General features: G+C 41.6%; 1 protein-coding gene across 2 annotated transcripts in view; it reads left to right on the top strand.

Annotated features, from left to right (window-relative positions):
* Positions 1-12040, top strand: part of ADAMTS16 (ADAM metallopeptidase with thrombospondin type 1 motif 16) — a 191185-nt gene that overhangs the window by 47868 nt on the left and 131277 nt on the right. For both annotated transcript variants that reach the window (XM_063619592.1, XM_055246185.2), the window contains exons 8-9: positions 1286-1391; positions 9790-9927. In XM_063619592.1, coding sequence (XP_063475662.1) covers positions 1286-1391; positions 9790-9927 — 244 coding nt within the window. The remainder of the gene's footprint in view (positions 1-1285; positions 1392-9789; positions 9928-12040) is intronic.

The following is a 12040-nucleotide window of genomic DNA, read 5'->3' as shown; positions in this document are numbered from 1 at the left end:
CATAATAAATATATATATATTTTCTGTTTCTTCTACTGTTTGTGAGAATGGGGTGGATAGATGGAAGGCTTTCTCATTATATAGTGGAAATAGTACATTGATGAGTATTTGTGGAGATACTATGACCGTATTATATTTCCTGTTTTTTTCACTTTTCTCTCTGTATCTCAATCTTCGCAATGTTTTAGACATTTACAGGGCTGGGTGTGACTTAGAGGCAGCACTTCGTGATTTTTTCCAGATGGTCTGTGTCAAACACTGTGCTACTGACCAGGATTCTGCTGAACATTTCTTCTAACTCTCCATTTCCTCCCAAGTTCTTAGGGAGGAAGAGTTTTTATTTGTAAAAACTTTCAGATAAAACCCAATTTAATAGTGGTTAGTCTTATTGTGCAAAAACAAGTTAACGTGGTGTCCTGGCTGCTTGTCCTTAGACAGGCCTGCTTACCCAGTTGGCGCTTGGCTGGACTCCGAGAACTCAGGTTGTAGGATGGTTCCCACTGCCCTCTCTCCAACGAGTGGCTCATTGTGCCTAAATTGCGTGTACAAACAGTGTGGTTTCCTACTGAGGGTCTGGAATTTTGGCACACTTTAGGCAGTAGGTGCCTATGTGACCAGCTCCCGGAGAAAACCCTGGACACTGAGTTTCTAATGAGTGTCCCTGGTGGACAACATTCACCTTCATTGTCACGACTCATTGCTGGGGGAGAAAGCACATCCTGTGTGACTCTGCAGGGCAAGGACCCTTAGACGTATGTGCCTGTTTTCCCCCTGACTTCTGCCCATGTGTTTTCCCTTTGCTGATTTTGTCCTGTATCCTTTTGCCATATTAAATAATAACCGTGAGTGTGACAAATGTTCATTATGACAGATGTGAATCATTAAAGCTGGGGGTGGTCTTGGGGACCTCCCAGCACACCCATTCTCTACAGCACTTTTTCACTTGGTCTTTTGGGAACATAGGTGTTTAGAATAAAGCAAAGACCTTCCTCCATCTGCAATAGATTCCCCGATCTATTTTGCCCCAATTAGAGCCTGCATCAGGAACGTTACATAGAAACATGTATTGTGTTCCACAATACAGAGAGTCCTTGGGCTCCCTGGAATGGAATCCCTTCCCCTACGTTATCAAATGTGCTTTATATGGTTGTCTAAGTGTTTCCCATTTCATATTTCCCCATATGAACATAAGAACTAAATTTCACTAAGGGGCAGAAAATAAATATACCGTGCTTTATTTTATTACAACACCGCTATGTGTTCTTTTCATCTTTGTCCTTCATAGGATTTGCACCCATAAGTGGAATGTGTAGTAAATATCGCAGCTGCACGATTAATGAAGATACAGGTCTGGGACTGGCCTTCACCATTGCCCATGAGTCTGGACACAAGTAAGTGCATCTCCATGGGAGGATGGCAACCCGAGTTTTTTCCTTACCAAATGATTTCCATAGAAATATTGACTCATCAAGTCAAGTCCATGAAGGGAATTCACATACATCCAACGAGAATGCCATTGACAGTTATAAAATGCTGTCACTTAGGACTTCTGTTTCTGTGTCCCACATCATGCAAATTTTATTTTTATTTATTTACTTATTTTGAGACAGGCTCACTCTGTCAATCAAGCTGGAGTGTAGCGGCATGACCTCAGCTCACTGCAATGTCTGCCTTCTGGGCTCAAGCAATCCTCCTACCTCAACCTCCCAAATAGATGGGACTGCAGGCATTCACCACCATGCTTGGCTAATTTTTGTAATTTTTGGAGAGATGGGGTTTCACCGTGTTGCTCAGGCTGTGCATATTTTAAAGCCACAGCAATGCACAAGTTTCCATGTCCCTGGGTCTTTCTCCGACACTCCTGTACACACCTGTGCCTAAGATTGAGGATAGCTGTATCTGTCCCTATTCCTCTGTCCTGTGTTTTGAACGTGGTCTGGTGGGCTGATCTCATTCCATGGTTAGCTGCTAACAGGGGACTCTAAATGATGAAGAACGGTGTCAACCCTCCCCTTCCTTGCTTCCTGCTGTTACCCTCACGTTGGTGTTCTTGTATATATATATATATATATATATATATATATATTTACAATTTATAGAGATGCTATTTTTCACTGGTACTCCAAACGGGACTTTGGAAGTGTGGGTACTGACAAGAGATCGGGCAGGCCTCTAGGAACTGATATGCCTCCCTTATTCCACCTCTGACCGCACCATGAATGGCTTGGAAATGAAAGTGTCAGGGAGCCCCACAAGCCTGGGGGCTCAACACAGAGGCCTGTCCTGGGTTGGCGGTCTCAGCAATGGGCAGTGGGTCATTAGTGTTTTCACCTTACATGAAATGCTTACGATTGTAGAATGAACAATTTCTAGCAATTATTTGTGGAAACTATTATTAATACAATTTCTGAGGCCAATAATTCTGTGAGCTGCTTTACCTTGAAGTACCATCTATTAAATCAAAAATTCAAGGGCCCATTTGCTGTCCAAGCAGCTGGGGACTTCCTGCAGTCACCCTGATTAATACCAGAACCACCAGCTGGAATGCAAATCTTTTCCTGCTATGCTGAAACAATACTTGAAATTTCTCCTAGAAAAATTTACAACCAGGAATTATAAGTTTTTATATTTTTAAAATTTCAACCTGATTTTATTGGCAAAAGGAAAACCAAGGCAAGTGTTTGTGATTTGTGGTTTTGCAAAGCTTACTTATCCATTATTGGAAAATGGACTGAGGCCTCAGACTTGTTCAAAGCAGTGTGTGTGTGTGTGTGTGTGCGCGCGCGTGTGTGTGTGCGTGTGCGTGTGTGTGTACGTGCACACATACACGTGTATGTGTATGTGTGCATGTGTATACACATGTGCTTGTGTTTAATGGAATTCCACGAAGGTTCTGCACACTTTGGCTGTGTGTGAACTGATGACCTGAAAAATGAAGCTTCATATCTTATTACTGATCCGTTCATCACTGCAGGTAATGATTGACTATTTCGTTGCTTAGAAAATTATACCTTCACTTTATAAAGCTTTCAGTTGAATCATAGTTGTATTTTTAATAGTCTGCTAGAGTTAAAACTTCAAAAACTCTCATTATTGTAACAACATGAGGCTTCTGCTGTCCTCTGAACCATACCTGAATTTAATTAAACAATCAAGGCAAGAAATATTTAAGTCACTGAGGGCTGAGCCAGTGAACGTTCGATAAGCAGTTAAGATATGGGAATTGGCAGTGCCAGCCGTTGCAGGTGGTGAACTTAACTAAGTTAAACTAGAGGCATCCGACACAAGGCCCTCAGTTGATCTTCAGTGTCAAACAAGTATCAGTGTTGGCGTTTATTTTTCTTAGAAGTCAATTATTACTGTTTCCTTTCCTCACTCAAATTGGGTGTAGTTGGAAAAAGATTTTCTCCAAACAAGAAAAAAATGTTTTTTCTGGAAGGTCAGAATCTAGATGTGAATAAAGAAAGAAGCTCAGTCGGGTGTGGTGGCTCATGCCTGTAAACCCAGCACTCTGAAAGGCTGAGGTGGGAGGATCACTTGAGCCCAGGATTTCAAGACCAGGCTGGGTAACATAGTAAGACCCCATTTCTACAATAAATTTAAAAAATTAGTCAGGCATGGTGGTGTGCATCTGTAGTCCCAGCTACTTGGGAGGCTGAGGTGGGAGAAACGCCTGAGCCCAGGAAGTCGAGGCGGCAGTCAGTTGAGATTGCACCACTGCACTCCAGCCTGGGTGACAGAATGAGACCCTGTATAAAAAAATAAATAAGCCCTGCATGTGGATGAAGGAGAGTCCCATTGCTAATATGGGATTAACTGCCAGAAAGTATCAGATCTTTCTTGAACACCTGACTTCTTCAAGTTCTCTGAGACAGAGAACCTTGAGCTTGTCAACAAAAAACCTTCTGACCATGTTGAGAAAATAGGAAATACACGTATTTATCATGTGCTAAATGCCAAAATGAGTGGCAATAATAGTAATAGTAGTAATGGTAATAATAATAGTAATATCTGCTCTTCATGGAGCACTTTTTGTAAAATTCGCCTAGCAATTTCACATACAGCTCAAACCATGGAGACCACTCGGGACAGTTCCTTCTGTTGCCTTCACTGACTTAGGAGAGACTATGTGGAATATTCAGCAAATGTGTATGAATGGAGCGGGGAATGAGTGACGCAGGGCGTGAGCAAGCAACAGGTGAGGAGTAAACATTTCAAATGAATTGTTAGCTGTGACCACCACTTCAAATGAGAAAGGTTGTGATGTGTAAGACTCAATGATAAAACTCCGTGTATCTTAGTTGAACTAAACTGAAGACAAACACAGTTGTTCAGTTCATTTATTTAGTGAGTTTTGTTTTTGGAAGAAGGAATGATAAGTTTGATGCATGGAGCAAACATCGGAGCATTAACAGTCTGCTTTTATCAATGAGCTCCAAGCAGAGTCAAATTTTTGAGTTCTGTACTTCAAGAATTAAAAAGCAATTCTGAATTTATTATGACTTTTACTATAAAAAAATGTAAAACATCCTGCTTGGAAGGTAAATTTTACTTTTTCAGTTCTGTTTACATTCATGGGACGTTATTTGGGATGGAGGAGTACTTCTCCATGCCTGCAAGCCATAGGTTTCTAACCTTTAACTCAAATAAAGATTTCAGTTAGTGTCCATCCAATCTTCCTCCTAAATTCCACTTTTTTAAAAAAATCTCAAAATATCATGTAGTTTATGCTGGGGAATATGACCTAAAAATAGAAATTACTAAGAACAGGTGTTTGGATTTGTGTTGGAAAGAGAGGAGGAGAGACTGGAACCAGAACTGAGATACGTGTTCTCCAGTAGTACATGGGATTAAATCAGGATTTGTATTAAGCTGGTGGTACAAGGAGAGTTTCCTGGCTATGTTAAATCACTTGACACAGGACATGTGGTTTGCTAAGGCAGGTGCTGAAGCATTGGCACAGATGCACAAGGGCTGAACTGCGCATTTGGGAGAATATGTCATCTGTGCATGAATCCTGAAAAATTCCTATTTGCTAAGGGAAGTCATGTCATTTGATGGGTAGGGCTCTGGGACTCAGATTCCAGATCAGCACAGTGCTACCACAGTCTGATAGTGACCAGGGAGTGTCCCCTTAACAGCTCTCACCTAGGTTTCCCATCTGCAAAAACAATAGAGCACTGTGTGCTCCTTAGCTCACATATGCAAGTGTAATTTAGGTTGCATTATTTGAGTGCACATTCTACTTATATAAAATAGGCTTAAATAGCTAAGTTGCATTATCATTTGAGACCATTAAGGTGCTATTAAAACAAACGTGTTAACTGTGTTCAAAAATATTCATTATTCATCAGTCTGTCTCTTGCATTTTCCCGAGTTTATGGACCCAGTCATTGGGCACAATTTGCATTCTGAGAGCATGGCATTATGTAGGAATCTACAAAAAGACTAGTGATCTATGCCCTTCCAAAGTTTAAGAGAAAAGAATAAATAGATATGCCATGCAAGATATCAAGTAATGAGAGCTGTCGGTATTACAAGAGACCACACAGGGACAATCAGGGAGGTCTTCTTAAAAGAAGCAGCATTGGGCCGGGTGTGGTGGCTCACTCCTGTTAATCCCAGCACTTTGGGAGGCCAAGGTGGGTGGATCATCAGGTCAGGAGTTCCAGACCAGCCTGGCCAAGATGGCGAAACCCCATCTCTACTAAAAATACAAAAATTAGCCGAATGTGGTGGCAGGTTCCTGTAATCCCAGCTACTCAGGAGGCTGAGGCAGAGTAACCTCAGGAAGTAGAACTTGAACTCAGGGAGTAGAGGTTGCAGCGAGCCAAGATTGCACCACCGCACTCCAGCCTGGGCAACAGAGAGACTCTGTCTCAAAAAAAAAAAAAAAAAAAAAAAAAGCAGCATTGGTGTCACTATTGGTGTCACTAGTAGTGAGCTTGAAAATACCATTCAGCTTAACCACAGTCACTGGTGATGCCCTTTTCAGTATTTGATGATGACATGTGCCTCCACCCCATTTGTGGCTGTGCTCTGTCACCAGTCTGGGCCTCTTCCAGTGCAACAGGGAGGCACGTGGTGATTTTTAAAGACTTGAAGAATATTGGAGAAAGCCAGCCCCTCTACCATCATCTGGACTGGGGATTGTCAGGCTGCTCTCTGGGTAGCTGTGGTAGGTCAGAGCATCAGTTCTTACCAGTTTTATTTCTTGTCATTCCTCTTAGGATTTCCTGTCTGTATCTGTGTCCAACAAGTATTTAAAATCCATTAACACTTGGCCAGACCTTCCCATACACATGCATGCACACACGCATACCCACCATGAATGGCACTTAGGTGTTATGTGATTTGACCAAGACCACATTTGGATCCTGGAAGGGAATAGAAGTTTTGAATTTTCCTTTGTGATGTGCACAGTCCCAGGCATTCTGTACAGTTCATGAGGAAGGTTTTACTATCCCATTTTATATATAAGGAAACTGAGGCTGGGGGGGACGTCAAGTAATTTGCCCAATATCAAGCAGCTTGTGAATGACAGAGCCAAGACCCTGACTGAGGTCCGTGCACCTCCACAGCCCATGCTCTCTCCCATTTTCTTCCCTGCCCATTTCCCTCAGTTCCCTGCAACTGCTGTCTTCATCTGAGCCTTCTGCCTTTCATGGAGGGTGAGCTGTGCTTCTCCACACGCCTGCATGAAGCCTGTGTCAGGGCTCTGGGCAGCTCAGTCCTACCCGTGGTCACCATCATTATGACAAAGGTAGACTTTGCCATCCAGATAACATTGGCCCATGGTTCCTTTAAAGAATGTCTCATGTCCTTAACCACTACTGTCTGAACAGCCTGAAATAAGTGATACAGCCTCTACAAACACTTGGCTGGTTATTCAGCATTCTCAGTATATCATTAATAATAAACAAATACTTCCCAATAGTAATGGAATCACTCAAAAAATATTGTAGAAGACAATAAAAGCATGATGTTGAAATATAATTCCCAAATTCAATTTAATCTGAAATTAGATTTCTGTCTGGGTATTTGAGTTAGTATTATGGCAGAAAAGGTTGTCCTTCCTTCACTTAACAAACATGAATAGAAACCTGTTATGTACTGTCAAGTCCACTGGCAGTGGGGCTGTGAGCATGGATAAGAGGAGTCTCTGTCTTTTAGAAACTTATAAACTGGTAAGGGGAAAAAATATAAAATATACTTACGATTTTAGCAAATGGGATGATAACCATTTTAAAGTACTACGGTGCACAGGAGCAAGATATATTCTCTGGTCTGCATAATTTGAATAGTAGTTATAGTTCTTGGTTGCCAAATAGCAACTTTATCTTCAAAATGTGTTCTATTCATTCTTCTGTGACTTTATTAATGGTGATATTAAATGTAATCACTGTGTGCTACTTTTTTATGCTGATCCGCTGGCATTCATTGCATTACAAATGTGGGCATTGTACTGATTGGAAACACAAATTGTGAAATAGTGGTGCTGAGATTTTGTTGGACATCAGAATCACCTGGGGATGTGTTCGAATACACCCAAATGCCAGATCCTAACCCCCAACCCGCAAAATTAGAACTATACCACTTCGGGCTTGGGTAGCTATATTGTGCCTTGTATCTCTCAGATGTTGATGCATCAGAGTTTGAGACTTGATGCTAGAAAAAAATCATTGAAAATACTTTAAATGTAAAAGTTGAAGACCAAGATTTCCCCAGACTTGGGACACTGTGGACTTTGAATTCCTTAGAAAGGTAGGCAGACGCAGTAGCAAATTTATCAAGGGCAATTTCTGGTCTGTAATGTGTCTTCTTCATTAGCAGCTCAAGGGCCAGCCAGGGGAGGGTAGTTTGGTATTTCGTGTTCCTCCTTTTCTCCCTAAGGCAGCCTCCCATTTGGGATTTCAGCCTGAATCTCTTTCACAGCCATGACACATTTCCTCTGCCATATGGTTACCCTGGCCTTGATTAATTGCCTTTAATAGAACTTCAGAGAATGGGTGGAGGCTAAAATGACTACTTCTACATCACCCTTGGTACTGATCAAGAATTCTGCAGAAATTCAGCAGTATTTGCATGCCAGATTTCCTTGGATACAGCCTTCAATCACGTTCAGATTACGCTATTACATGAATCCTGGCTAGGCTCTGACATCAAAGTGTCAAGGTTTCAGCCTTGACTCTGTAACCCTGGATGAAGTCTCTCTCCAGTCCTTGGTCTTGCTGTCTTTATATTGAAGCTACCTTATAGAGCTGTGTTGAGTTTTAAATGAGAATATAGGTTACAAGCCTACCATAATAGCTGTAAAATGGTGAGTGCTTATAAATGTTAATTACTATATTTACTAGTAATATATTACTAAATAGCTCTAAGCAAAGCAGTTAAATAGACAAATGTGTCTTCAGCCGAGGCAACAAATACAGATTCTCTTGACACCTTTTGGAGCTGACTTTCCCCTACATTGGTGTCTTCCTGTCCCTGCTGCCTTCTGTCCACTCTTTATGGAATTCTTGGCAGCATAATGTCCCCCATAAATAGAAACCACCATGTCCTTCTTTGCTTTCCCTCTCTCTTGTCTTCCCCTTTTCTCTGCATCTCACTACATGGGACCCTGTGCTCAGGGAATCTATACAATGGCTGGGTGCCAGACATTAATGGCAATAGTGGTTTAGCTCTGCAAGAGTGTATTTACCTTAGTGAGAGGTCTTCAGAGCCATAAGAGCTCCCGAGGAAGTATGTTGTGTTCTTCTAGGATAATTGAAAACGGGATCATTGAAATAAGCCTTGAGAGCACTCAAGGCCCTCCTACAGCTTTCACAGGTTAAGAAGAAGAAGAGACTTGCTGATGAGGGAGGTAGCAGCCCTGGAAAATGTGATTCTCACAGGTTCACGGCTCCATTTTCTCAGGTGTTATTAAGAGAGTGTTGACTGGCATTGTGGGATCTGAACACCTCTGATGGCCCCTATTAAGGGTTCCTATAGCTGCTGTAGCTTGAGATGTACCTGTACTCTGAGCCAGGTGTGGCTCTCCAAAGTAGTGTGGTTTTCACATAAAAGTAACCTGTGCTGCTTCAAACAAAACCCACAAATACATGCAGCCATAGTCACCTGTTGGGCTTCTGTGGAGCTACTCTCTCCAAACAGACAGAGGGATTCAGGTCAAGCGCTGCCCGCCCATCACAGCCTCCAGCAGTGCAGGCCTGATAGTTTGAGATGGAACATCCCTAGGTGAGGGTAGAGACAGAATGTCAGCCCACCGTGAGTTGCAGTAGCTGTTTGTAGTTCCCAAATTGCAGTAAGCATCAAACTCACCTGGGGAGCTTTTTTGGACAGCTCAAACGCCTGGATCTCTCTTTTCTGAGTCAACAATTCCTGGGTAGAAGTCTGGCATCTACATTTCTAACGAACACCCATTGAAACTCTACACGATCCTGCTGAGCAGAAAAGAGTGTGGAGAAAAAGCAGCAACATAGAGCAGTGTTAGCCTAATCAAGAAGATCCCAAGTCCCTCCACCCCATTCAAAACACAGGCATCTGGACATTTACTATGCTTTGATATTGCTGTACACTTTCAGGCAATTTGGTGGATGGTCCATTCTTCAGAAACTGTCTTGGAACACGTGAATATTCTCAACCAATTGGCTGTTGTGGCTTTTTTTTTTTGCCTGCCTAGCATACAGGAGTGAGGGAGTCTCACAGTCTTGACTTGTAATTGTTAGAGGGTATCAGATAGTTTAAACTGTTTTTGTTCTGAAAGAACCATCTCTCTCTCTCTCATAGCTTTGGCATGATTCATGACGGAGAAGGGAACATGTGCAAAAAGTCCGAGGGCAACATCATGTCCCCTACGTTGGCAGGACGCAATGGAGTCTTCTCCTGGTCACCTTGCAGCCGCCAGTATCTACACAAATTTCTAAGGTAGGAACTCTTTGAGCTGGTCTTGTGATCTTTCGGTGCCTTTGATGCTCACTGCCTGGTCAGCCAGATCCTGTGCAAGCAGCCCCAGGCGGTGCTTCCTGATGTGGTTCCCTTCGACGGTGTCTTGAGACATTCAGTTGACCGAAGAGTTTGCTAAAAATCTCCTTAGAGCGTGGAGGCCTGCTGGCTTAATCCGACATTGATTCAAAGGGAATCAATGACTTGAGACTAAAAGGGAGCCATGAGACACTTACCAAAATATTTGTCACTAACATTTAAGTTTTACAATTCTCATTTCCATAATTAGGCATTTTCAGAAAGTGAATAGAAAGATCGTGCATGTACACATCTGTACACGCAATAATAAAGCATAACATTTTTTGGTTTTTCTTCTTTGTCTTTATTTTTTCTTTCTTTTCTTTCCTTCCTTTTTTTCTTTCTTTTTATTCCTTTATCTCTCCCTTTCTTTCTTTCTTTTTACTAAATGCATTCCTCATTAGGTGAAGAAACTTGAGTATATAAACTTTAACCTAGCTCTAATATTCTGTAATCTTCAATAATATTTTTAGAAATTTTCTCTAAGCACTAATTTATTTAGGAGATAAAACATTGGAGAGATAGGGTTTGATTCTTGAAAAATAGTAGACAGAGAAATGAGGAACTTTATGAAACATTCTTAGAACGGCTAGTTTGTACGCTATTCCCTAAATCTCTTTGGCTTTGAGTTTGAAGTTTGGTTTAAATCTTAAGCCAAAACTTTCTTTCTGACATTACAGTCCAGTGTGAATTGAATGTCTGTGCTCCACACAGTCATTCAGAGACCCGGGTTTCTTCCATCCTGTGACCTTTCCTCTTCCAGGACCTAGTTCCCCACTGCAGCCATCCGGGGACTGAGGACAGAGAGAGCATAGGAGGGTGTGCGGGACCAGGGTGGTGTTCCTGGAGGAACTCATATGACTGCCCAAAAGTGCAGGTGTCATTGAGAAATGTCCTCTACCCATGTGCTCAGGTGACAGAGAGCCATCTGTGCCACATGATGAACCCCAAATCCTATTGCAGAAAAGTAAATAAAAATTTTTTTAAAAATTTTTAAAAATTTAAAAAAGCAAATAAAAATTTAAAAATGAAGAACAGAGGGAGGGACACAAATGTATAGATTCTAAGGAACTAGCTAGTTGTGATAGGAAAATTTGAAATTTGACAAGAGAGGAATTATATTTCTATTATTAAAAAGTAGGGCGAATACTAATACTTCCAACAAAAGCAAAGGTTTTTTTTTTTTAAGTAACAGCTTTAATGAGCTAAAATTAATACACAAAAACTACACATATTTAATGTATATAGTAAGATGAGTTTAGACGTTTGCATGCACCAGTGTAATGATCTCCAGGGAGATTCCAGCAGGTTTGGTGGAAGAAAAAAATAGCTTGGCAGCACCCAAGAAGTCCCCAGGCTAGGAAACCGGATTATCTGACTTCCAAGTCTTTGTAACGTACATGTCTTTGCAGTCAAAACTAGGAGCTAGTTATTCCAAACTGAGAACTAAAACAAAGTTCCCCTACTCTATTAGATCCTGTAGACTTTTCAGTGCTCAACCGGCCTCTCTGGTTCCTTTCACTGACCTTACTTCTTTGTGTCCTACTTTTTTGTTGTTTTCTTTCTTCCTTTTTTATTCATTTATTTAATTAATAGAGCTCTTTTTTTCTGTTGCACAAATTAAGTCTTCTTATTTCTAGGACACTATTTGAGTAGGAGGATCACACCAGTACTTCTGTTGGTTTTACTCCCGTGTACTTCCTGGTGGTCTGTTGCCCCAAGGCTCACCTGGGGCTGGATTGCCCCGATGGCTGCCTCTTCCTTCATTCTCTAGGGATCCTGGCTTCCCACCTTCCCCGCCAGAATCTTGATCATCAGCCTCCAGGGGCTGTGTTCCTCTAGCTTCGTCCTTTTTGGTGTTCCTACTCTAAGGACTAAGGTATGTTAACACATCAAGGAACAACTGTGTTTCATAGTTTATCCCACCCAGGATAAGTGACAATAGTTTGGACGATATGTGTGTCTTGGTAATATAAACCCGTATTCTGGGAATATACACTTGATCATTTTTTTAAAA

This window comes from Symphalangus syndactylus, chromosome 16 (assembly GCF_028878055.3).
Source record: "Symphalangus syndactylus isolate Jambi chromosome 16, NHGRI_mSymSyn1-v2.1_pri, whole genome shotgun sequence".
NCBI classification, from domain to species: domain Eukaryota; kingdom Metazoa; phylum Chordata; class Mammalia; order Primates; family Hylobatidae; genus Symphalangus; species Symphalangus syndactylus.
The sequence above is the reverse complement of the archived record's forward strand: the minus strand, read 5'-3'. Positions and strand labels throughout refer to the sequence as shown.